Source organism: Sarcophilus harrisii, chromosome 4, assembly GCF_902635505.1.
Source record: "Sarcophilus harrisii chromosome 4, mSarHar1.11, whole genome shotgun sequence".
NCBI lineage: Eukaryota > Metazoa > Chordata > Mammalia > Dasyuromorphia > Dasyuridae > Sarcophilus > Sarcophilus harrisii.
Genome location: NC_045429.1, coordinates 347,510,788 through 347,536,390, shown reverse-complemented (window position 1 = coordinate 347,536,390; position 25,603 = coordinate 347,510,788). Strand labels below are relative to the sequence as shown.

Below are 25,603 nucleotides of genomic sequence, written 5' to 3'. Positions count from 1 at the left end.
CTCATCTCTGCCTTCCATTCATTCAACTTCAATGCCCCCTTCACCTCCAAGATCATATGTAAAATCTTGTCTGGTGCTTAAAGTCCTTCCTAAGTTGCTCCCATCCTATCTATTCACACTCTGCTCCTTTCTGTGCACCACACAACCTCCTTCCCATTTCTTGCACAGAAGACATCATCTCCTGACTTGCTGTGTTCTCAGTGGGATGTTCCTTTGCCTGAAATGCTCCCTTTCCTCACTTCTGCCTCTGAGCTGCCCTGGTTTCTTTTAGGTCTCACCTTCTGTAAGACTTTCCTAGTTGCCTTCTTCCCCATTAAGATGGGAGCTGCTTGACAACTGGGTTTACTTTGTAGCCTCATTGTGTTTGGCACATAATAGTTGCTTAAAAAAGTAGTTGCCTTTTGACTTGACTTGAAAGACTGGAAGGGAGAGGAAGGAACACAGACAAGTAGTCCTACTCCTTCATCACAAGGTTTAAGAGCCAACTGGCAGGGAAGATCCAACAGAAAACAGATAACCAGTTTCCCAACAAACTTAATGTCATCTTTTCCACTGTCTTCCCCTCCCCACCTTCCCCAATCTTGCCTACCCATGGTGTCCACTATGAGATCTAATTGCCCGTTGCAAATTGTGACGTTGATCCCAGCTTCCAGCAGTTCATCTACAATGTTAATCACAGGCTTCATGAAGTCTTTCTGCATGTTCTTGAAAACTAAACTTGCCTGTTCTGCATAGGTAGAAAGGAGAAAAGTGGATTAGACTTGAGTTAATCAGAATAAAGTCATTGAATATATGACAAAATAGTACCGAAGGCATGACAAAAATTACTGGGTTAAAAAGACCCTGATTTAATACATGAATAAGCATTTATTAAATGCTTCCTATATGTACACTGTACACAGTGCTAAGGCCTGGGGATTAAATGACAAAAGTGCAAAAATAATCCTGCCTTCAAGGAGTTTACAATCTAATGGAGAGATTCTAATACAAGGAAATGGTAGCTGGAGAGGAGTATTTTTTTTGGTTTGGAAAGTTACTGGGCAGTGGAGAGGCACACCTTTTCAAGTACTGATTTCGTTATGGTTGCAGAACTGGAAGGGGTGTGATGGTGAATGGGGAGTAAATTATGGCTGAGAGCAGGCTGAAATAATGAGCAGTGTAAGAGTTAACCAGCTGAAGCTCAGAAAAACAGCTATAGAGTGAATGGAAGGATTAAGTTCTCAGGCCATGGTATCTGGCCTTGGTCCTGATGCACCACAAATCTATGGCAACTCTGTGATAGACAAAGATATAGGAAAGGATGGGCAAGTATAAAAGGAACCACCGGCATTGTTTACCTAAATGCCTGGTAATGACTTGATATCTTATTCTACAGAGAAACTAGAGCTGAGAAGAGAGATCTTTCAAGGTTTCCATAAGTTATTTTGTGCTAGCCACCACTAGAAAACCTTAACAAGCTAATCCAATTCATATAACCTTGCCCATAGCTTCTCCTTAAAAAGAAGTTTAGAAAGGGGCAATGATGATCTCCAGAGGCAAAATGGACTATAAGAAAGAGCCTTGGGCATTGAAAAGACTGAATTTGGTCTAGAATAGGGTCTAGCACTAGCTGTGTGACCTAAGCAAATCATTTATATCCTCTGAGCCTCCATACACCATCTGTATATAGGATAGGGAATTCCTTACATGTATGAGAGGATAAAAAGTGAATGGATAGAAGAAAGTACTTTTAAAAAGTTTCTTCTTGTAAACTAGGGGTGGGGAATCTTTTTTCCTGCCATGGGCCATTTGGATATTTGTGAGTTATACAAAATTTTCAATGTAAAGAACTCGAGCAGTGGGAGGTTGCTGTGACTTGTTCTTGCCTTGGCAGGGCCAGATCAATGATTTCTCGGTCTTTATGGCCAGACATTTCTCACCCCCATTTTTAAACAAAGCACTATAGAAATACACACCATTATGATTATCAGCCCTTTTAAGGAATTTTTCTAAGGAAATAGCTGTACAATTTATATCACAAAGTTTTACAAAAAAAGGAGGAAGAGGAGGAAAAAGGAAAAAGAGAAGAAAGAGAAGCAAAAGAAGAAAAAGGAGGAAGAGGAGAAGAAAAAGAAAAACAAAAATGTCATTGTTACTTTGATAACCCCAAAAAGATAAATGACTGGGCAAAGTATTATAACAAGATCTGTTGGCAAAACTTGAAAGCAATTTAGCAGAAAAATTACATTTACATCAGCATTTACCCTATATATCACAATAACCTCCAAATAGCTACTTGACCTAAATAAAAAAGATCACATCATAAAAAGGGTGAAGAAAGAAGCCTTCACATCAATGGCTTAGAGAAAAATTCTTAGCCAAGGAGGTGGTCATAAGAGATAAAATAGACAATTTTGCTGGTATAAAATTAAAATGCTTTTGCATGATCAAAATCAATAGAGCTAGGATAAGAAGTCAACAAGCATTTTAAATGCCTATCATATGTCAGGCACTATGATAAATGCTGGGAGGGAGGATGTCAAGTGGGGAAAAAAATCTTTACCTCTGTATCAAACTTAGCTGATCAAAGCTTATCTAAGACACATAGACAACAGACACGAATATAAGATGAAGACCATGATAAGTAATCAAAAGATCTAAACAGAGAATTTACAGCAGAAATGAAAATGATAACTATAAGAAAAAATACTCCAAGGCCTTAATAAGAGAAATATATATTAAAACAACTGAAGTTTTACCTTATCTGCCATAAATTAATAAATATGATAAAGAATAGACTCAATCCATGTTGGAGGAGTTTTAAAAGAGGCATACTGATAACATTTTTGGTGCAGTAACAAGTTGGTCTAAACAAAAATGTGAAATTAGGCAAGAAAAATGATGAAATTTTTCCTGCTATTAGTCTCAAAGTTCATACTAGGAGCATATACTCTAAGAAGGGCAATTATAGAAAGAAAAGCACATGAAAAAAAAATTCACCTGTGGTAACATACTTTATGTTAGCAAATACACTGGAAACAAAGGGGTTTCCCACAAGTTGGAGGACAGCTAAATGAATTGTGGCACATGAAGGTAACGAAATATCATGCCATAAGAAATAACAAGTATGAGAAATTCAGATACATGTGGAAAGACTTTTATGAAGTCAAGAAAGCAGAATCACAAAAACAACATACATACTCACTATAATAATTGAGAAAATAACATTAAAAATGTGCTGAATTCAAGTAGAAATCAATTTTGGAGAAAGGAGAACATGTTACTCATCCCTTTTCTCAGTAGAGGTAGGAACCTCCAGGTATCGGAATATTGCATATGTTACCAGACTTGATGAGTTTCTCAACCTGTACTTCTTATTGCTTTATTACAAAAGCAGGTTCAAAGTTGGGGAAGGATACTGGGAATTAAACAACAAGCATTGATAAAATATGAAGGAAAACCTTTACTGCAAATCTTAAAGTTCATAAACATAAGTTTAAGTTATCTTCTCAAAAAATTCTCTACAAACAGAACCTAATAATACAAATTAATACCTCCCCATGTGACAGAATCTGGAATGATTCCGAGCTTCTTTTTGATGGGTCCATTCATGAGTGCACTTAATTTATCTTTGTGTAGCTGTCTCACATGGCGATGATCAAGTCGAACTGAAACAGAACCAGTTTGCATTAATCACTGGACCGAAAAGAAATCCAAAAGGAAAAAAATTGTATGACAGCCTCTTACAAAAACTCCAAGGTGAAACTACTTGAAATATCAAGTTGCAGACATCAATATAAAGTTTCATAGTTTCAGAGACACTGTCATGGTAGGGTTAGAATTTTGGTGAAAGGAGTTATGCTTGTAAAGGAAGTATCTTGGCTTTCCCCCAAAGAAATACAAGGTGAAAGTGGAGATAGTTTGTTACTTTTGGAAAGTGAATTCCATTCCTTTGTTTATAACCTCAAAGAGAACCGAAGTTAGGAAAAGGGATGCTGTGGGGTTGGAAGGAGAAAAGACAAACGGCTGCCCGATTGAGAGACATTTGTGGAAAATGAATGAGGGAAGAGAGGATTTGCAATCCATGGAGATATTGAGGAGCATCAGAAAATAGCCTAGAAGCTGGTATGTGCTGACTGGAATTTGGGAGATCTCTGAATGGAACAGAACATAAAGAATCTCAGCAGCTGTAGTAAGAAGGTTCTGCTCATGTATGTATTCCTAGGAGATCAGAAAGTTAATAGCAGAGATACTCTGGGAAAAGTCTAAGTTAGTGGGTACTACTAGTGCCTGTGTAGAGTTTGGGAGCCCTAGCAGTATATTTAGAACTTGAGCTGGGGAAAGGGAGCAGGAAGTCAGATGCTGAGCACCACATAAGGCTGTGTGTGTACCCATACACACAATAAAAAAAACCCTATGAAGTCAGATTCAGTATGTGGCTAAATCCTGGACTTGGGTCCTTACTAGTTAATTATGGAGGCAGACTGTCTGAGGCAGAGGAGGCTACAGTCTTATGCCAAAAGCCAATTCAGGGGGCATTTAGTAACTACTTACTATGTGTCAGGCACTGTATTAAGCACTGGGGATACAAATGGAAGCAAAAAGAATTAGCAAAAACAGCATACCTATAAATTCAATTAATTTGCAAAGAGGTGAGAATTCAATTGAAATGTACTTTCAGCTTGGAAGTTGAGCATCAATACAACATTTGAATTAGATAAAGAGTAAATAATAATGGGCTTAAGAAATTTTCAAGTCTATTTCCCATTAGTCAATGAATCAACAAATATTATTAAATAAGTACTGAATGACAGGCACTCTACTATAAGTTAGGGACACAAAGAAGACAAAAACAGTCTCTGGGTACTTTTTCAGGGTATGTGTGCTCTAAGGTCACCAGGCCTAACTCACCTAGATGATGCTGGGTGAATTCTTGGCTCATCTTCTTTGCCAACTCAGGGGGATTTTTATTTAAAATGTTGTAAAAGTTCACTCCATCTGTGTCCTGAAATTAAATTAGAAATCATGCTACTCTTGTTTGTTGTAGTTTTTTTTTCTTTAGATCCTGAGTCTGTGTCTGATAGCTTATTTGATCTATAAACAGATTTCTCACCTGTTCCACAAGTGTTTCTGCATCTGCCCACAGCTGAGTAGCCCATTCATATAGTCCCATATTCATAGCATCTAGAAGTTTCTCTCCAATTTTTGTCAACTCTGTTAAACTTCTGTCATCTAGGAGAGACTAGAATACAAAAAGAGAGGGAAAAGAGCACTGTAAATTTAAAAGTCTAACCTTTGTTATGCTCTGGGAACAAGGATCCTGTTGGTCTCACAGAAAATCTTATTTATCATAGTAAAATAAAAATGCAAAAAATAAATATTAAGCAATTGTCTGGAATTTGAAGGGGGGGAATAAAGGTACTTAAATATAAAATGTTATTTTTTTACAAAAATAATAGAGAATAGAAGAAGGTATCATTAAGATCTGTGGTTGGGGGAAGAAGTAATAGAAGAGTAGACACACACACACACACACACACACACACTCACTCTAAAAATAAAATCCTGAAGCAGAAAAATAGAGAAATTGTTGAGTGGATAGAAATTTTCATGTCAAATGTTACTGATAAGAGTTTTAACATCCAAGATAAAAGTGATCAAAGCATATGAATAAAGTTTCCAAAAGAAAAAATGCAAGTTAAATAGTGATGCAAAAAATTCTTTGATTCATTAATAATAGAAATGTAATTTAAAACAATTCTGAGTTTTTACTTCACATTTTTAAAAAATGGCAATGTGACAAAAAAAAAGGAAATAATTAAATATTACAGAGTCTATGGGAAAATAGAATTGGTAGAACTGTGAATTGGTCCAACATTCCAGAAAACTCTTTGGAATTATTTAAGGAAAATTCTAAATTGTTCATATCCTTTAATCTAGAGATCTCACTACTGAAGTGTATATCCCAAGTAGGTCAAAGCTAATCACTCAACAAGCAACTTGTTAAGTTTCCTTTGCTTCATTTCAGACATAGGGATAAGCACTGTGAATACAAAGACAACAAATATACCAAAGTATTCATAACCGCATTTTTCTATGTGGTAAAGAACTGGACACAAAGTGAGAGTCTGCTATTTGGATAATAACATAATGAGCTGGGACACATAAAGATAATGCAATATTATCCTTCCATGAAAAATGATTAAATTCTAGAATTCAGAGAGAGATGGGCACACTTTAATGATCTAACACAGAGGAAAGATAGAAAAGAACCAAGAAAATACATACGATGACTAAAATAATCTAAATGAAACAAACACTAAAAGGAACTTCTTGGTTCCTCCCAACCGATCATATAACATGCTCCCTTCTTCTTCAAAGAAGTAGAAGGATATAGAGAGCACAAAACTACATGTCATTATCAATGGGAGAGTTCAGTGTTTTGGTTGTTTTTGTTTAATGGTTTCTTCTTATATACTAGGGAGATTTTAATATGGGGCTGGGGGTGGTAGTAGCAGCAGAGGAATGGGAGAAGCTTCTTCCCACATATGACTATAATGTAAAAATAAAGGACATCAATAAAGAAAACTCTTTCAAGGGAAGAATTTTAATGTAAAATAAGTTAAGTGTATTTAACTGATGACAACTGCCTTCAATCAAGGACTATTAAAGCAAGAAAAGTGGTTCATAGGACTGGAAAAATGATAAATCTGATTTATTTACTAATGCATCCAAGAGGCTGGTTGTTCATTAAAAACAAAGAAATCACCAATCTCTTTTAGCCCCTGAGGATAATTAAATAAACGTGTTGTCAGATTGATAAAAGAAATGGAAATTTAAAAACAACTCAATACAATCACAATTCCAGACTTAATATTTCCAATTGAAGGAATTTAGTTGGTAGATGTAATGAAGAAAATGAAGGAAGTAATACTTACCATGCTATATAAATAAGGTCCCCAGGAAAGCACAGAATCTAAAAAGAATCACATATATCCACAATGAATAAAGTTTATGTGGTAGCTTTGTTTTCAAGAGAAAAAAACGAAATCAACCTTACACCCCCAAACAGAATTTTGAAATGTTTATTTCATAACTTCCTGTCTCCTTAACTTAGAATCATACTCCCTGTGATACTCATCAATTTCTCTGTGATTAGAAGATGAGGATAGGGTGTGTTGCATGCTCCAAAGCTGAGTAGCAGAAGTTAATTGCACATTTTAATAAACATTGTCATAAATAATTAAGTATCTCTATAGAAAGGTAATTGACAAGTAGATTGTGGCTTCCCTGCCTATTTCCCAGTCTTCTAGTTGTTTTAAATACTTGGTCATCCCCACATGCTTGACCTATATCCTGTTTGTTTCCTACTTTCCATGGCTACTGTTTCAGAGAATGAACTAATTAAGAAAGGCTGAGGGCAGGTCTAACACAAAACACCAAAATGATTGACATTCACTTTGCAAACTGTTTGGTTTGTTTTGCTTTTTGTAATTTTACATAAACAGGAAGAATAAACAAATCTTTCAGGAAATCCAAAGAGTCAGTGTCTAAGAAAATTCCCTGCTATATTATGCACATCTAGAATACTGGTCCAATAGTAGTTGCCAGTCTATTTTTTAATACCTTTTTATTTTTGCAAATATGTGCAAAGATATTTTAACATACACCTTTGCAAATCCTTGTGTTTCAGATTTTTCTTCCTCCCCTCCCCCCATAGACAGCAAGTAACATGTGCAATTCTTCTAAACGTATTTCCATATTTGTCATGCTACACGAAAACAATCAGATCAAAAGGGGGAAAAAACACAAGAAAGAAAAAACAAACAAACAAGGTAGCAAACAATAAAAAGGTGAAAATACTACACTTTGATCTACATTCAGTCTCCATAACTCTCTGAAATTGTCTTGAGTCTAAGTGCCAGATTTTAGGCAGTAAACTAAAGACCTTGTTAGTTGAGGACCTGCTAGAGGGACACTTTGGGAGAGATATAAGGAAGGAGAAAGGGGGAAAAGGCAACTATGTGATTGTCATTTTCAAACAGCTGAAGAACAGTCATGGGGAACTGATATTAGGGGACTCTAATTAGATTCTAAATCAATCCCTCTATGTAGTTCTAGAAAGCACAACCAGTAAAAACAGGTAGTAGCTTAAAGCTGGAAGAGTTTAGTTCAAAAAAGAATAAATTTTCTACAACTGGAGCTATCCAGCAGTAGGATGGGATGTCTTGAAAGCATCACTGGAAATGTTCAGAGGTATAGTGCTGTGGGTTGCAAATTGGCCTTTTATTCTAAAGTTCTATGATCAAGCAGGAAGCCCTTCAGGTCTTAGGCATACTTTAAGGTCACCAAAGCTTAATTGCCTTTTAAGAGCTGAAGTTCCAAATGAAAAATAAAAAGCAATAGCTCTTAGTGGTGATTCACAGTTCATTTCATGTGATTTTTCATTCTGTTTCAGAAATGGCAAATATAAGGGTAAAGAATGACCCATTATTCAAAACATATAGAGTCCCTATATAAAACCATAAGCTATCTTTTAAGTGAATTTACTATATTTTCTTATGACAGACTTAGTTATAGGAGGGATATGAAGAGCATTAAACCAAAATCTATTTGCTACAGACTCTAGAAACCACACTTCCAATTCTTCAGTAACAAATTAAATATAAAATCAGCTAACTTTTTTTGTGAATGGGACAAGGAAGCTAATAAATGGGAGGATGAAAAAAGATCATCTGTTATAATATGCATCTATGCAGCAATTTCTAAAACAAATGGAAATTTCTGTTCCAAGGCATCTTGTACAACTCTGGAAGACTTTTTAATACTGGAGAAGGAGGACAATGGGTCAAAAGCTGCTGTCTTCTCCAAGAATCAGAGTCAGCATATCATGCTAGTCATGGGCTTGAAACACAACTAAAATTTTATGACATGGGAAATGGGGGAGAAACCTTACCTACAGGAGATATCCAGGAATCACCCAGGGTAACACCAGCAAAGTTGCATTTTATACTCCCTTTTTGGATAGCCTGAGGGAAGAAAGTATATAAGTGCCAGAGGCCAAATTTTGGTTCAGAATGTCTTGGCTACTTTCTGAATGAACATATGCAAACTACTTAACTTCTCTGGGCCTCAGTTTTGTTATCTGTAAAGTGAATAAGTGGGATAGACTAATTCAAAGCTTCATAAACTGTGGGTAATGATGCTGTCTGGGATCATGTAACTGAATGTGGGTGCTGCAAAATATTTGGCAACAGTAAAATGCATCACATATTCCACCAAGATTTAAATTCTTTATGTAAAAATGAATAAACATATTCATTCATCTCATTAGTACGCAAATTTGCTCATGTCTTTAATAAATAGTAAAATTACATGTATACCAAAGAATTGTTTTAAAATAAATTTATGTGTTTGTGGCAGCCCTTTTTGTAGTGGCTAGAAACTGGAAACTGAATGGATGTCCATCAGTTGGAGAATGGCTGAATAAATTGTGGTATATGAAAATTATGGAATATTACTGTTCTAAGAAATGACCAACAGGATGATTTCAGAAAGGCCTGGAGAGACTTACACGAACTGATGCTGAGTGAAATGAGCAGGACCAGGAGATCATTATATACTTCAACAACAATACTAGATGATGACCAGTTCTGATGGATCAGGCCATCCTCAGCAACGAGATCAACCAAATCATTTCTAATGGAGCAGTAATGAACTGAACTAGCTATACCCAGAAAAAGAACTCTGGGAGATGACTAAAAACCATTACATTGAATTCCCAATCCCTATATTTAAGCACACATGCATTTTTGATTTCCTTCACAAGCTAATTGTACAATAATTCAGAGTCTGATTCTTTTTGTACAGCAAAATAATGTTTTGGTCATGTATACTTATTGTGTATCTAAGTTATATTTTAATATATTTAACATCTACTGGTCATCCTGCCATCTAGGGGAGGGGGTGGGGGGAGGTAAGAGGTGAAAAATTGGAACAAGAGGTTTGGCAATTGTTAATGCTGTAAAGTTACCCATGTATATATCCTGTAAATAAAAGGCTATTAAATAAAAATAAATAAATAAATAAATAAATTTATGATATATTATCAGCAAATGTTTGATTTGTGTACCTATTTTATATACCTATATGTCTGGGATTACATAAATATTTCTTGGGTCGGGAACAGAAAAAGTTTAAGCCCTAGCCTAGATGACCTTATGAAGTCCTTTCCAGCAGATCTTTCTCATATTCTTTCTCATATTCAGGCAAATTTTAAATCCAGTCATCCCTTCTTTGGTAGAAAACAAGAAAGAAGTCTTTATCTTCTCCCATTAAGTACACATAAAACTTTTTCTTTTGCCTCTCTCTTTTTTTCCAGATACAAACAAGCACAGCATCCTATAACAAACATTTCCTGATCCTCCCATCATTAATGCCCTCCTTCTCTTACTACCCTGTGTTAAATGACAATGGATTTATTTTCCACACACTTAAATGTCTTATCTCCCAACTGAATGCAAGTTCCTTGAGAATAGGAATTGTATTTGTATCCCCAAAGCCTGGCCAGTGCTGGGTATGTAAGTGCTTCATAAATGCCAATGGATAAACCTGATGGACATTCACACAGGAGCTAAGATGTAGTGAAAAGAACATTGACCTCAGAAGAACTGAGGATGAATCCAGGTCCTATAACTTATGGGACTTTATCTCTTTTGAGCCTCAATTTCCTATTCTATAAAACAACATTTGTACTGATTACTTTATGGGTGGCTGCAGGGATTGAAAGAGGTAATATTTATATGAAACACTTTGTAAAATATATTGCTGTTGTTATAAGATACCCTGTAAATATAAGCTGTAATTATCACTGTGATAGAGCAATGAGGGCAGTAATCCTTCACTAGGATTCTTTTCTGACACTTCACTGTGAGGAGGAGCTGCTGGCAAAGGCTAAGGAGAGCCTTCCAGGCTGGGCCCAGTCATGGATGTACATGTGTCACCTGAGAACTGGTCTGGCGAAGATCAGAGAGCTCAGCACCAAGCGTGGCTGCAGGGTAATTGTCCAGCAACGGAAAATTATGAAAACCGCGTTGATGGCTGAAGCACTTACACCAATGAATAGCAGATACTAGCACTGGATAGAGAAAGAACGAGTCTAATAAAAAGGCTAGACTTGGAGTGAGGGAGATGTGGGTTCAAACCCAGTCATCCAAAATACAATTACAGATGCTCGGTTCCTTCCTTCCTTCCTCCCTTCTTTTTTTTTTCCTTTCCCTCTCCTATTCTTCCTTCCTTTCTTCCTTTGAATATATGGTTAATGGAGAAATATGATTTACTATGTGTAATGAATATTGTATTTCTTGCTTTCTCAATGGGTGGGGGAGGGATGGAGTAAGAAAGAAAATTTAGAACTCTAAGTAAAATAAAATAGAATTTTTAAAATAGAGGGAACAGCTTTTAAACACATATGAGACAGAGAAAATTGTGAGGGAAAAGAGAGTCCGTTTTGTTTATATAAAATTGAAAAGTTTTCACACAAACAAAATTAATGCAGTTTGGATAAGAAAAGAAAAAGCAAATTGGGGGAAAAAATATTTGTGGCATACTTTTCTGATAAAGGTCCAGTATTCAAGATATATGCAGTGTCCTAGTTCAGTTTTAAGTTATACAAATTGCATCAAGAGTTTTGGACACTCTTATAGGAAATTGCTATAAATATGTAAGAAAAAAGAAATCGGCTCTCCAGTAGTTAAATGATCAAAGAATATGATCAGGTAATTCTCAAAAGAACTTCAAGCTATTAATGATCATATGGAAAAAATGCTCTAAATTCTAATAGTTAGGGAAATGCAAATTTAAATATCTCTGAAGTTCTACTTCATACCCATAAGATTGGCAAAGATGATCAAAATGGGAAAATGGCAAATATTAAAGGTACTATGTGAGAACAGGCCTATTAAGGCACTATTGATAGCACTGTAATATAGTCTAACCACTTTGTAAAGTATGCTAGAGCTAGACTAAAATATCACTAAACTGTGTACAACCATTGGACCAGAAACACCACTATTTTTCATTTACTCCCCAGATGTCAAAGACAGAGGGAAAGGACTCATAAACACAAAGATAAGTTGCAGGACTTTTGTAGTAACAAGAACTGGAAACTTTTAAAGGGTGCCCACCAGTTGGGGAAGGCATGAACAAATTATGGCATGTGAAAGTAATAGAATATTCACAGAACCTGGGAAGAGTTTTGTGAACTGATACAAATAATGAAATGAGAAAAACTTAATAAATAAAAATTGAATAAATGAATAATTTGTCCTATGATTATAACATGGTAAAAAAAATGTATTATTATGTATGATTCAGTACCTAATTATGTCTCCAGAAGACTGACTTAAGATATGATGACCCACCAGTATAGAATGAGACAAACATTTTGAACTACAGTGTATGGTCTGGTTTTATGGGATTCTACTTATTTGTTATAAGGAAAGACATTTAGGGGAAGAGGGAAAAACTAAAAGAAGAGGAAAAAACTAAAAGATAAAAGTATCATAGTGACAATGATACTTAAAAAAAAGAAAAAAATCAAGAGAAAAAGGTGCTGATGAATCATTTTTTCAAAAGTGAAGAGAGCAGAGGAAAAGTCAGGAGAGAAGAGACATTCAGATTAGAACTGTTAGAATCACCATGTTAAATTTAAATAAACATTAAAAAACAAAACTCCATGGGCTGTAGGTAGTAGAGATTCACAACTTTATATGTAATTCTCTTTTTCTTTTTCTTCTTGATACAGGAAATGCTCATGTTTGTTGATCCCTATCATAATATTAAGATTAGAAAACATTAAGTAACATTATTAATTATTTAGGGTACCATGCCATTTTGACTATGATATTAAAAAAGTGTTTAAAAAATAAAATTCCGGTTCCTTTCCATTGTATGACTGATTCTAAAAAATGTTTAAAGAAAAAACTAGATTGATTAATCAACCAACTAATAAGTATTTAGTAAGCACCTATTGTTTACCAGCATGCTATGGATCACAAAGGAAAAAATGGCTCTACTCTCCAGGAACTTTCTTTCTACTGAGGGAGAAAACATAGGTATACAAAACATATACCTATAAGCAAATACTGATTTAAGTGATTGTACTGAAATGCTTGATTGGTGACAATGATGAAATAGTTTAATTTATAGGGTACCTTTCTTTAAAAAGAGCTCAAAGATCTTCAGGTGTCCTTGACATATGTATAATATACATGCGGTATAAAGATGATTCCCATTCTGCAGATAAGGAAACTGAGACCCAAAGAGGTAAATGACTTACCCTACAATCACATAGTGGAATGGAAACAAGGGTTCCTGTTCCTAGCCCATAGAATTCTCTCAACCATTCAATGAAGATACATCAAGTTTCAAAACAGTATGCAAAGTGCATCCTCCTTAAGCATCTGCCAGAAACCAAAAGCCAAGCCTTCTCCCTTTACCTTGTAAAGCTCTAGGGAAATCCCAGCAGCCATCTTCCCTCCATAGGATTCTGAGAAAATGTAGAATGGAATAGTCTAGCAGAGAAAAAAATTGTAGAAAATTCAAAATTCCATAGGTCTTTTTTTTTTTTAATTGCATAAGATGTAATTATTAAAATATGCTTTTTACTGTGATTTGTTTCTTTACTACATAGTTTTTTAGCATGCTGAATAATTTATTTTCTCCTTTGTATATTTCATAGAATCATCAAGAATAAAAGGTAATATAAAATGCTAGAGATCAAAAATTTATTTTGGGATTCAGAAATAATTGTAATTAAGTCCCATAAGCTTTTACTTTTTTGTTATAGGTTTTTTCTAATCTTCATGCAGTTTTTCTGCCTAAAATCATCAATAAAAATTCCAAAAAAATGAATAAACATATTTGCAAAAGATATTGTCAAACTAGAAAAAAGGAACAGTCAAAAGTGAGACCAGCCATTAGAGAGTATTAGATTGATAATAACTTTCCCCTTTAGATTCCTTATTTTTTCTCAGGAAAGATTTTAAAGTGGGCCTTTGTCACTGCTTAAAAACATAATGACATCAGAAGAAAAATCTGCATCTCCAAGGAGTTTGTCTTTCTTTTCTGCAGGGAAGGAGTTTTTTTTCACATTTGTTCATATCCAAAGGTTTTTCAATGAGCAAAGTCCATTCTACTTCATAATGTGTGTTAGGCAAAACAAAGTTGCTATGGTTTCTTCTGAGCCCTAATTAAGGTGCAATCAAAACCCGATTAGGGTGCAGAGTTGAGTCAAGCTAATGTCAATTTTAACAATAACTGATATTTTAATCTTTGCAGAAATTAGCCCCAAATTGTGTCACAGGATTGGGTGTTTCAAAAATTCATCCTCAAGGAAAGACATATTTGTTCTGAGAGAAGCTACATTGCTTCCACTTGTATCAGAGTTGACCATTGCAGAATCTTTGCTTACCTTGAATTCTGGCCGAGAATCAAAAAAATTTTGCAGGAGAACCAGCATGTCAGAAGCCACCATGTCAAGATTTGTGGCATATGCGTCACTCTGATTTACAAAGCTATATCCAGTGCCCACTGGGTTATCCACAAACAGAAGGCTGGCTGATTGTAACTGTATGTCCAAGAGAAAAGATGAACACAGACAGAATATTTTCTGAACAAACAGCACCCCGTGAAAAGTCTGATTCGTCATAAATCATCCCCACTGAGCTGAGATCTCACAATTAGGACCTTGGGACTTATCCTCCCCTCACCCTTTCCCACCCCAGCAACATCAGGTGGATGTGAGTGGGGAGAGAAGGAAATCAGTGTTAGACTGTACCCCTTGGAATAGCCCAGATCAGAGTCATGGATCTAAGGCTGACACTGAGGTCATCCAGTCTGCCGCCTTTATTTTACACAAGAGAAGAGGGAGCCCCAGAGAGGTTGGGTGACTCCCCCAGAACCATACAAATAATAAGTGCCAGAGGATATCTGATAAATTCCATGTGAAATTGTGCTGAGATATTTTGACCAGTGATTTCAGAGCAGTGGTGACATATGCAAGAACTAAAATAACAGAGTTGCTCATCTCCCACCTCTGCCTCCTACCTTCCAGATTCAGACTCTGATTAATCAGGATGCTCTAAGACATTTCTAAAGATTCTTGGCTGAATCTGAGATTCGAAGCTGGCTGAAATCTGAGATACCCAAATTTAAGCCCCATGGGTTATATTTGTGAAAGCTCAGGCCCAGAATGAAGGGTGGCTACATAGTTAATATTACATAACCAATGAGCCAATGAGATGGCCTGAAATTCCGTCCCACTACACTAGTCTTTCTTTTCACAGCACCACGCTGCCTCTGAAAGACTTGGGAAGAAAGTAAAAATGGTCCTCTAAGTATTAGAAGGAGGGAGAAACTGCCTTTACCATCAGAGAGCTGTCCTATAATAAAATATCAGTAGGAACGTGTATTAAGATTCACTAAGTCATTTCAGTGTCTGAAGGATTTAAAATTGCATGTTCAGATTTTCATTTCAACTGCTTGTCTACAAATAAGGTGAGACTAGATCAGATCAATGGGCAGCCAGATGGCAAAATGGATAGTGTGCTGAACCCAGGGTCAAGAAGACTTATCTTCCTGAGTTCAATTTCTCAGTTCCTGAGACAAACCCTTTTTGTCTCAGCTTCTTATCTATAAAATGAACTGGGGAAGGAAATGGCAAACTACTTCAGTATCTATGATGAAAAAGCTCCAAATAAGGTCAAGAGCAGTCAGACACAACTGAAATAACTGAATAATAAAAGATCCGATCACAATAATCTTTACCATACCCAAGTAGTTTTCCTTGGTTTGAGTTCATCATCGAGGGGACCAATTTCCTCAAAATTTCCAAATCCAGTGCTAGAACCTCCTGGACCCCCCTGTAACAAATAAATAGAAAATAAAAGAATATATAAGTCAATGAAAAATATAGTCAAGTCACAACAATGTAAATAAAAAAAAAGGCAAAGCTGGGGGATAGAGAACTGTGGGTGTAGTACATTGTAAGTACAGTCAGGTCTAGCTGATATATTGATTAGTTTTGCTGAACTGCTCTATCTCGTTTCTTTCATATTCTTTGTGACAAGGGAGGAAAATGGAGAGGGTTGTATTAAAAAATGAAGATATCAATAACTTTCTTTTTAAAAAATTACATACATGAACTGATGTTAAGTGAAATGAGCAGAACCAGATCATTGTACACAATAACAAGATTATACGATGATCAATTCTGATGGACATGACTCTCTTCAACAATGAGATGATTCAGATCAATTCCAATAATCTTTTGATAAAGTGAGCCATCCAAACCCAAAGAGAAGACTGTGGGAATAGAGTGTAGTTCACAACATAGAATTTTCACTCTTTTAAATGTTGTTTGCTTGCATTTTATTTTCTTTCTCATGTTTTTTTCTGGTTTGATTTGATTTTTCTTGTACAGCAAGATAATTGCGTAAATATGTATGCATATACTGGATTTAACATATATTTCTACCATGTTTAACATATATTGGACTACTTGCCATCTAGGGATAGAGCAAGGGGAGGAAAACTGGAGCATAAGATTTTGTAAGGGTTAATGCTGAAAAATTATCCATGCAATTGTTTTGGAAATAAAAAGCTTTAATTAAAAAAAATAAAAATAAAGAAAGCTCTATCTGCTTCTCTTCCCTTTAAAAAAAAAAAATTACATATTGCAATGGAAACAACTAGGTTCAAAAAATGAATGTCTTTTTTTTGCTGAGGCAATTGGGGTTAAGTGACTTGCCCAGGATCACACAGTTAGGAAGGGTTAAGTGTCTGAGGCCAGATTTGAACTCAGGCCCTCCTGACTTCAGGGCTGGTGCTCTATCCACTGTGCCACCTAGCTGCCCAAATTAATATATCTTACTGCTAATTTTATTTTAAGAAAAGAGAAAACCTTAAATATTTATTAGGGCTCCAAATAGGACTAGTACTTCATTGCTGCATGACCATGAGTAAGCATATAGTTTTAAGACCTGAGATGGATATTAAAAAGGAACTAGTTCAATTCTCTCATTCAAAAAGGAAGGAAAATGGGACTCCAACAAGTTAATTGATTATCCCCAAATTTCACAGTCAATTCAGTTGCAATGCTCCGGTATGCAGGTGACATATTATCCTATATATCCTTCCCTAGGAAGTTCCAATTTTATTGCAAGCAAAAATCTAACTCAAAGCCCACTGTTCTTTCCACTATACTACCTTTGGGGTCATACTTTTACAGTGAAAAAACCTTGTTGACAAAAGTCACCATGAACTGCCAAAGGGATCCCAGAACATGGGAGAGCTGTGATAAAATGGATCTGTTGGGCATTTCCTTTTGGATATCCCATAGACATCTCAAACTTTATATGTCTAGATAACTCATCATCTTTCCTTCCAAATCAGCGCCTCTTCCTAATTTTCCCATTTCTGTCAAGAGCATTATCACTCTGCCAGTAATCCAGATGTGCAATATCTGACTCACTTTTGACTCTTCCTCAGGGATAAAGAATAAACAGACACTCCAGCAGATATGCCTCTTGTGGAATGAGTCTAAAACTGTGTTAAAAATTTCTAATAAAAACTAGTATTTCAGTGATGATACAATGTTACAGGATTCTAGAATCTCAGAACTAGGCAGAACTTTAATCATTAATCAGATTGTTGAATCCCCTATCCCCAAGTCTCTAAGGCTGTGTGGCTTGTTCTTATAGACCGCCAAGAGGTGCCATTCTAGAATTGCAAGCCATCCTTATGGGAAAATTCTTCTGTACATTTAACTCACATAACTGCTGTTTCAATAAAGATTTATTTCTAGTTTCAATCCTCTGAGATGTTAGAGTAAAGCTGATTATTAGCACCTATTTGTAAGTAAACCACTCTGAATTCTTAAAGTGCTATTTTCAAACTATTATTAAGATAGCTTGCAAATATTTATTGCCCAGTTGCCTGGCTGTCAGCTGCTCTTTAGACTTAGGATGCAGTTAATTTTATCTCTGCTCCCCACAAAGAAGCAGGGCATCACTAGATAGGAGGAAGAAACAATTTCTGAGTAAATATACTCCAAGGACATTCCTCCCAGAAAAGTTTTCAGTATTTCCACTGTCAGGTATCCTACCTGGGCATCATCTATTAATCAGAGAATTTGAGTATGGTGACTGTTCTGGAAGAATCATGCTCTGTAAATTGCCTAATCTTCATCAGCTCATGAGATAGTTTGGGTCAACTTATGAGATTGAAGGAAAAGGCGAGTTTTGCAATTCAGATTGCTATTTCCTTATTAGCTCATATATGGAGAGAATGCTAAGTTGGCTATTAGTTGTACTGATGACAGGGAAAAGTCATGTCTAGGTATCCCATGATCTACAGCATGACTACAGTCCTAAACTCTGCCCTGAAACATATTCCTCCTGGAGACTAGGGGACTTCATGGGGGAGGTGCTATTATTTTACAAAGGTTCAGTCCTGTCCTGCCCTACCCTCCTTCGGGAAACAATTTTAACAGGAGACAAAGCATTTAATTCCACAAGTAGAGACGAAAAAGGAAGGAAGGAAGGAAGAAAAGAAAGAAAGAAAGAGGAGGAGGGAGGGAGGCAGGGAGGAAGTGAGAAAGAAAGAAACTGAAAATAAGCCTAGAAGAGGGAAGTGACTGTCATTCTCACAAAGCTATCTTCAGAATCTTCCAATACAGCAGGTTTATCCTATAATTAGAACAAAGTGCCTCAAGAGGAACTGGGAGAAGCAAGGAGCAACAATTTTTCAACCAATAGTTGGCCATCTATTTCAAAATGCTTTTGATGACTTTAAGGGAACACATAACAAATAAATCATCAGGGTAATTTTTTTTTTAAGTTTTATATTCTTCCCTCAAAATATAGATTCTAGGACCATGGATTTAGTTCTGATAATGACCTAAAGACTAGTTGAACTCCTTCATTTTACAAATGAGGAAGATCTTGAGATAGTGAGTGATTGAAGTAGGATATAAACTCATATCTTCAGATCTCAAATTCATTTTCCATTGCACCATATGAATTTTGTGGCTTCATTCCTCATTTTCTTCAATTGTTCCATGCTATTATTAACTTAACAACAAAACGTTTTCATTTTTTTTTTATTAAAACTTTTTATTTTCAAAACACATGCATGGATAATTTTCAACATTCACTCTTGCAAAACCTTGTGTTCCAAATTTTTCCCTCCCTTATCCCCACCCTCTCCCCTAGAGGGCAAGTAATACAATAAAAATATTTTCATTTTTTAAAAAAGCATTTTAAACAGAAAGTCCTTAAACAAGTTCTTTAAAAATGGAAATTAAAAATTCACAAGGTCTAGGACTAATATTCATTCTTTGCACAAAGTCCATGGCTAAGTTGGCTATAGCTTTTGCCATATCCGGCTGAGCTAAGAATTGACACCACAATAGCTAGGAGGACCCCAGGTGACTGCTGCCCATAATGTCCTATGAAATGAAGAACTCCCCATCCATTGTTGAGGCTTCTCCCTTCTTATTTTGGATACCAAAGCACCTGATAAGGGCAGGGGAAAACAAAACGCTTTACCTCACTTCTAGTTAGAAATGTCTGGGCCCTCTTACCTGAAGCCACATGATCAGAGGCAATTCTGTGAAGTTTTTGCAGGAGTTGTTGGCATAGTAGAGCCACCAGAACATGGATGCATTACTCCGGACCGTCACATAATCCCAGACTTCCTTGCCTTGCTCTACTGGCTGAACTAGAGCAATGCCTAAAAGAGAAAGCTACATTTATCTATTTATCTATCTTTTCATTCACTGAACAGTGCCCACATAGAAGACATTGACTTGGGGATTTTTATTTTTTTCAGATTTCAGGCTTTTATCTTTCTACTCTCCCTCCCTCAATAGTACTACTAGAAGAGTGCTGATCATCATGGTAGCAAACAGCTTCTTCTCCTTTCCCCATATATTTTATATGAGAAGCAGCTTGTAGGAGCAGAGAATTAACCTTGAGATTAGGAAGACTGGTTCAAGCCCCTCTGACTGTGTAACTCTGGATAAGTCACTTAGCCTAGGGATATGCTTATTGGGGTTCAAGCAGATAATCAGGACTCTCCAAATCAAGTAAAAGGAATTTGTTAATACTTATTGAAAATGATGCACTTGGAACTCCTACGCTCTTTTTGGAGTTTAGCAGAAGTTAGCAGCCCAGCAAAGCAAGACAAAAATATTTATGCAATCTGGGGACATCCCAAAATATGTAGATTTTGAGGTTACAGGAGGAGTTTGCTAAAATGGGGGTCTCCTAAAGCCTAGATAGAACTGTGGTTACTCAGAAAGCACCCAAAAAAGCCCACTGTGGGGAAGGGTGGTATTAATGTATGGTAGTGACTTCATTATAAGCTCACCCAAATGTCAACACAGAAAGATAAATGTGCAGGGGCCTTGTCAGGGAAAAGATTTGTTGAAACTTGTGGTTCTTGGTCTATATCCTGTTGGTGCTATTTCCTTATTGACTGATGCCTAAACTTGATGGATGATGGAATTACAGACCATGTAGACTTGTACCTGTCAGCTAGTGATTGAGGACTTCTGGGGGATCTGGGCTGGGGCGACAATCAGAATCCCATCATGCTCTTGGTGTAAGGCAGTTTTGTCGTTTAATCATTCCTGGCTCTAGGACCCTATTTGGGTTTTTCTTGGCAAAGATACTACTTTGTCATTTCCTTCTCTAGATCATTTCCAGACGAGGAAACAGAGTTAAGTCGTTTAAGCAGGGTCCTACAGATAGTGAGTGTCTGAAGCTAGACTTAAACTTGCATCTTCCTGATTCTAGGCCTAGCTCTCCATCAACTGCACTACCTAGTGTCTCCATCCCCACTCCTATCCAAGGCAGTAGGGAGAAAAACTTGATTTAGAATAGCTTCCCCAGCAGAACTTTCTTTTACCAATGAAATCAAAGGTCAAGACTCAAAGAATTAAAAAAAAAAATCACCACCAATAACAAAAATTGCTCAAACTGACCTTTGAACTTCACATTGGAGAACAGTAGTTACTATTTAAGGAACAGATTGAAGAATGTTCCATGATTTGGTCAAAGCCACATATTCTAAACCTGGCTCAGGCCCTGACTAGGCTGTGGATACCTTCTAGTCTGTCCACAGCCCTATCTCCAAGCTAACCCATGTTTTACCTCCATAGTCTATTCATCTAATTGATGAATATGTCCCCAAATCTCCATTTGAATTAGTTTCCAAGTCAGCCATATTCATTCCAAACCTGAATCAGGCCATGACTTCCCAAACCCTTCCCTTGTCCCCAAATCTATGCTGTCCTCCAATCTTCTTTTCAGTTGCTTCTTTATTTATTCTCTCCCATTGGAATATGAGGGCAAGAATTGCCTTTTTAAAAAAATTGTATTTGTATCCCCAGTAATTAGCATGGAGTCTGGTACATAAAATAAATTTATATTCCCTCTCTCTCTCACTGCACACAAGACTAGAAAACAATTTTTTGGATGCCAAGTCACTGCTACATTCACTTTAGAATTACTATGCCAGTTAGACTATAGCTTAACTGTGCTTTTGCATTCTACAATTTCTCTCCCCACACCTCAGTAATAGAATAAAAATAGAAATCTGAACTTAAGAATTGCTGATGTTCAAAAGACTTTAGGTAGGATCAAAATTAAGTTCCATGGATTAGGATTTCATCAGTTTTTCTAAACCTTCCAAAGTATATTTACCAGTTTGTTGTTATTGTTTTTAATCTAAAAACCTGCAGTTTTTTTGTTAAGCTATTCTGTAAATCCAATCTAAATTTTGATGCAGCAGACTAAATCCACTTCCTTACAACGCCTCCTTTTGTTGAACACATACCTTGCCTCCAAATGCCATTAAATGTCTTCACCTCATATCATCATGGCTTTTTTATAAAGGGTGGAAAGTGGAATAGTGTTCAGAAATAAAGGCAAAAGGAAGTTTTGTTAAAGTCTCATTCCTGACTTGATTTTTGGTTTTTTTTTTTATTTCTTAATCCCTTTACCTCCAAACCTTCACTCTGACAGAAAGAATAATAATTGACATATTAGCACTTTAGCATTTGCAAAGGCCTTCACTTACTGTCTTTTGAGTTGCCCCAAAACCATATGAGACAAAGTAAATAAGCATTATTATTCTCACTTTATAGACTTAGAAACTGAAAGTCAGAAAATATAACTAGTAAATATAGGAAGCATTTTTCCATACTACACTGTAATGTCTCTTTGGCAGAAAAAGAACATATGGATGATGTTGCTGATGTTGGATATGAGGATGACTAGATAAAGGGAAGTGAAAATGTGAACAGAGGAACAGAAAAGTGCCAAAAGGCATTTATTATGCAATTAATGTATGCCAGCCACTGGGTTAAGTGCTAGAGACCAAAGAAAGGCAAAAAGTTCTGAACCTGCCCTCCAGGAGTTTCATTCTAATGGGGTAGATAGCATGCAAACAACTATGTACATACAAGACATACATAAGGCACAAGGCAGGACTTTTCCCAAGGAAAATATCATTAAGGAAGACCCAGAAAGATTTTTTGGAGAAGGTGGGGTTTTAGTATAGAAGGAAACCAAGGACAGCCAACAGACAGGGGAGGGAGAGTGTGTAGAAATGTGAGGTAGCTAGTGAAAATGCCAGAAGAGAGCTGGAATATCTTGTTCAGGGACCAGAGGCACAATTAGGAAAAAAGTTTAAGAAGTGTGAGAAGTAAGAAGGAGCCAGAGCCCAGGCTTCAGAAGCCAAGGCGACTCTATATTTGAACCAGGAGATAATGAGGAGTCTTCACGGTTTATTGAGTGAGGAAGAGGGAATATGGCAAGGTCTGGTTTGCTTTTTAGGAAGATTTAGTAGCTGAGTAAGGCTGGATAAGAGTAAAGAAGACAACTTAAGGGGAACAGAAAGTGGCCCTCATCAGGAGGATGGCAGGAAGTATCCAGATGGAGTGTTTCTTGTTTCTTGTTTTTTCCTGAGGCAATTGAGGTTAAGTGACCTGCCCAGAGTCACACAACATAGCTAGGAAGACAAGTGTCTGAGGCCAGATTTGAACTCAGGTCCTCCTGACTTCAAGGCTAGTGCTCTATCCACTGTGCCATCTTGCTGCCCAGAGTTTCTAGTTTTTATCCCCACTTTTGGAGATATTATAATAGCTGCCATTTGATACATCAGCATTTGAAGATTTTCAAGTACTGTACATATATGATCTTACTTGAGCCTCACATGGATGCTGGAGAGATAGGTTATGTTACTATCCCCATTATATAGATGAAGAAAGTAGGGCTCAAAGAGATTATTACTAAGTGATTGAGACAGAATTTGAGTTCAGCTATATTTTATTTCAAGTCTAGGCCCTTATCCATGGCAGAATGCTATCGGTGGGCAGCTGATAGATGCAGTGGATAGAGTGCTAGGCCTGGAGTCAAGAAAACCTGAGTTCATATCTGGCCTCAGATTACTGTGTGTCTGGGCAAGTCACTTAATCCTGTCTGCCTCAGTTTCCTCATCTGTAAAGTAAGCTGGAGAAGGAAATGGCAAGCCACTATAGTATCTGGGCCAAGAAAATCCAATGGGGTCACAAAGACTCTCTGACAACAACAATAACAACATGCTGCTTTTAAGTCAGGGAGAAAATGCAAAACTGTGGTATGGGCAAGTTATACAAATAGAACTTAGTTAAGTAGACTTTTTACCACAAAAGTTCTGATTCCAAGTCTGTCTCTCTCCATGAACCACTTAGTCCATGACAACAAGAAATGTTTACTAAAAATGATCCAAATCTTTGGCCAAGTCCTTCATGTGGTTTCTGCAAAATGCTTCTTGAAATAAACTGTGTTAAATACTAGTTTGTAACGCAAGAGAATTTAAGAATGAGGGTTTTGATGTTGTTGTTTGTAAACAGGTGGGGATAAAATAAGGGTTCTTAAGGTTTCATAAATGGAGGGGACTCCCAATTTTCTAACTATGGAAAATCCCTTGTAGAGTTGTCTGAAGGTCTTGAGACATTAAATGACTTGTTCAAGTCCCATGACTAGTATCCAAGGCAGGATTGGAATCCAAGGTCTATCTTATTATACAGGCTGCTTCTCAGAGCATTAAGGATGCAGGGAGGTAGAAAATTTTCTTTTGTCTTGAACTAACAAGATCTTTTTTAAAAGTCTCTTCTTCCTCTGGATCTTTCAACTCAAGATTTTAGAGAAAAGAAAGAACATCACTTATCCCAGCCCACTCAAACACAGCAGAAAAAGGGAAATCTCAGTGCCGAGACTACAGAGCATGTAGTTACCAGCTCTTCCACATTGAGAAAGAATAACTATTCACACTTACATATGGCTTTCCCTCAAAATAACCCCGTGGGATGGGCAACATACATTCTTTTTTTTACAGAAAAACAGGCCCAAAAAACTTCAAGTGACTTCATCTTCAGTAGAGGCTGGAATATGTCAAAAAGATTTAAATGCAGATTCTCAGAAGATCGGAGATCTAGACTTAAAGGGGATCTCAGAACTCATCTAAGACCTCATCCCCATTTTACAGATGGGATAGCTGAGGTCCAGGTTAAGGAAGTGACTTTCTAGTAACTAGATAACATTTACACAGAGTCAGCATTCAAACTCATGCTCTGTGACTAAAGTTCAAGGCTCTTTCCACCGGGTCTCCCGAGAGCAGCTCATTTATTAGGGATGCCTTCAGGTTTTTACAAAGTTCTTTTTCTGGGGGGGTAAGTAGTAAAAACATAATGCACCTCCCTATTCGGAGATGGGAGAAACCGTGGGGTCCCACAGCTTGTAGGGGGGAAGTGGGGCTGGAGCTCAGATCTCCCGCCTCCCGCTCCCAACAAGGCGAGTCTTACTTAGCTGAGCTCATTCTAAGTCTAACCCCCGTAAAAGCCCAGTAGGTGGAAGGCAGCTAAAGGGCAGAGAAGGACTAGCAACAACTTCCCTCTTCCGAGCCAGAAGCATCGGCCTCAGCTCCAGCAGCCAGGCGGGCGCCAAACCTACCGGGGCTCAGTCTCAGCAGCAGCAGCAGGGCAGGCCAGTGCCAGGGGACCAGCTCCATGAGGACTGCGGCGGCGGCGGCGGCGGCAACAGCAGCAGGGCGACAGCGGCACAGGACCGGAGTTTTACCCAGCGATCATATGACCTACCGGATGGGCGGAGGAGAAAGGGGGCTGGGGAGCACTGGTTTTGGTTGGGATGTCGGTTCGCGCTCTCCAGGGCTCCCTCTGTCCCTTCCACTCGGCTACTACAGGCGGGTGACAGAAAAGCCTCCAGCTCCGGGGGATACTTGAGGGGGGTGGGCGTGGAGTGGAGATTTGGGCTTCTAGTACGGCAAATAAACTGTCAACCCATCTTTTGCTAATGTGTTTCGGATGGGGGAGGGGAGGGCGAGGAAAGATGACATTCAAGGATGCTTGAAACCCACAAGGGGCCCTAGATCTCATTCACTATTTAAGCCTGGATGTTTAAAACTTGGCTGTAACTATGATTCTGAGACAGAAACCTTGACTTAAGCACTGAAATGGCCTTGTAATAGATAGATAGATAGATAGATAGATAGATAG

At 37.2% G+C, this 25,603-nt stretch overlaps 1 protein-coding gene across 1 annotated transcript in view; it reads right to left on the bottom strand.

The window, feature by feature from the left end:
* Nucleotides 1–25,206, bottom strand: part of SCPEP1 (serine carboxypeptidase 1) — a 29,276-nt gene extending 4,070 nt beyond the window's left edge. Inside the window, exons 1-11 of the mRNA XM_003770602.4 lie at nucleotides 25,041–25,206; nucleotides 19,625–19,773; nucleotides 15,813–15,902; nucleotides 14,453–14,608; nucleotides 13,479–13,553; nucleotides 8,936–9,008; nucleotides 6,918–6,955; nucleotides 5,093–5,221; nucleotides 4,891–4,984; nucleotides 3,534–3,647; nucleotides 590–727 (exon numbers count right to left, since the gene is read on the bottom strand). Coding sequence (XP_003770650.1) covers nucleotides 590–727; nucleotides 3,534–3,647; nucleotides 4,891–4,984; nucleotides 5,093–5,221; nucleotides 6,918–6,955; nucleotides 8,936–9,008; nucleotides 13,479–13,553; nucleotides 14,453–14,608; nucleotides 15,813–15,902; nucleotides 19,625–19,773; nucleotides 25,041–25,098 — 1,114 coding nt within the window. The 5' untranslated portion in view covers nucleotides 25,099–25,206. The remainder of the gene's footprint in view (nucleotides 1–589; nucleotides 728–3,533; nucleotides 3,648–4,890; nucleotides 4,985–5,092; nucleotides 5,222–6,917; nucleotides 6,956–8,935; nucleotides 9,009–13,478; nucleotides 13,554–14,452; nucleotides 14,609–15,812; nucleotides 15,903–19,624; nucleotides 19,774–25,040) is intronic.
* Nucleotides 25,207–25,603: the final 397 nt, after the last annotated feature.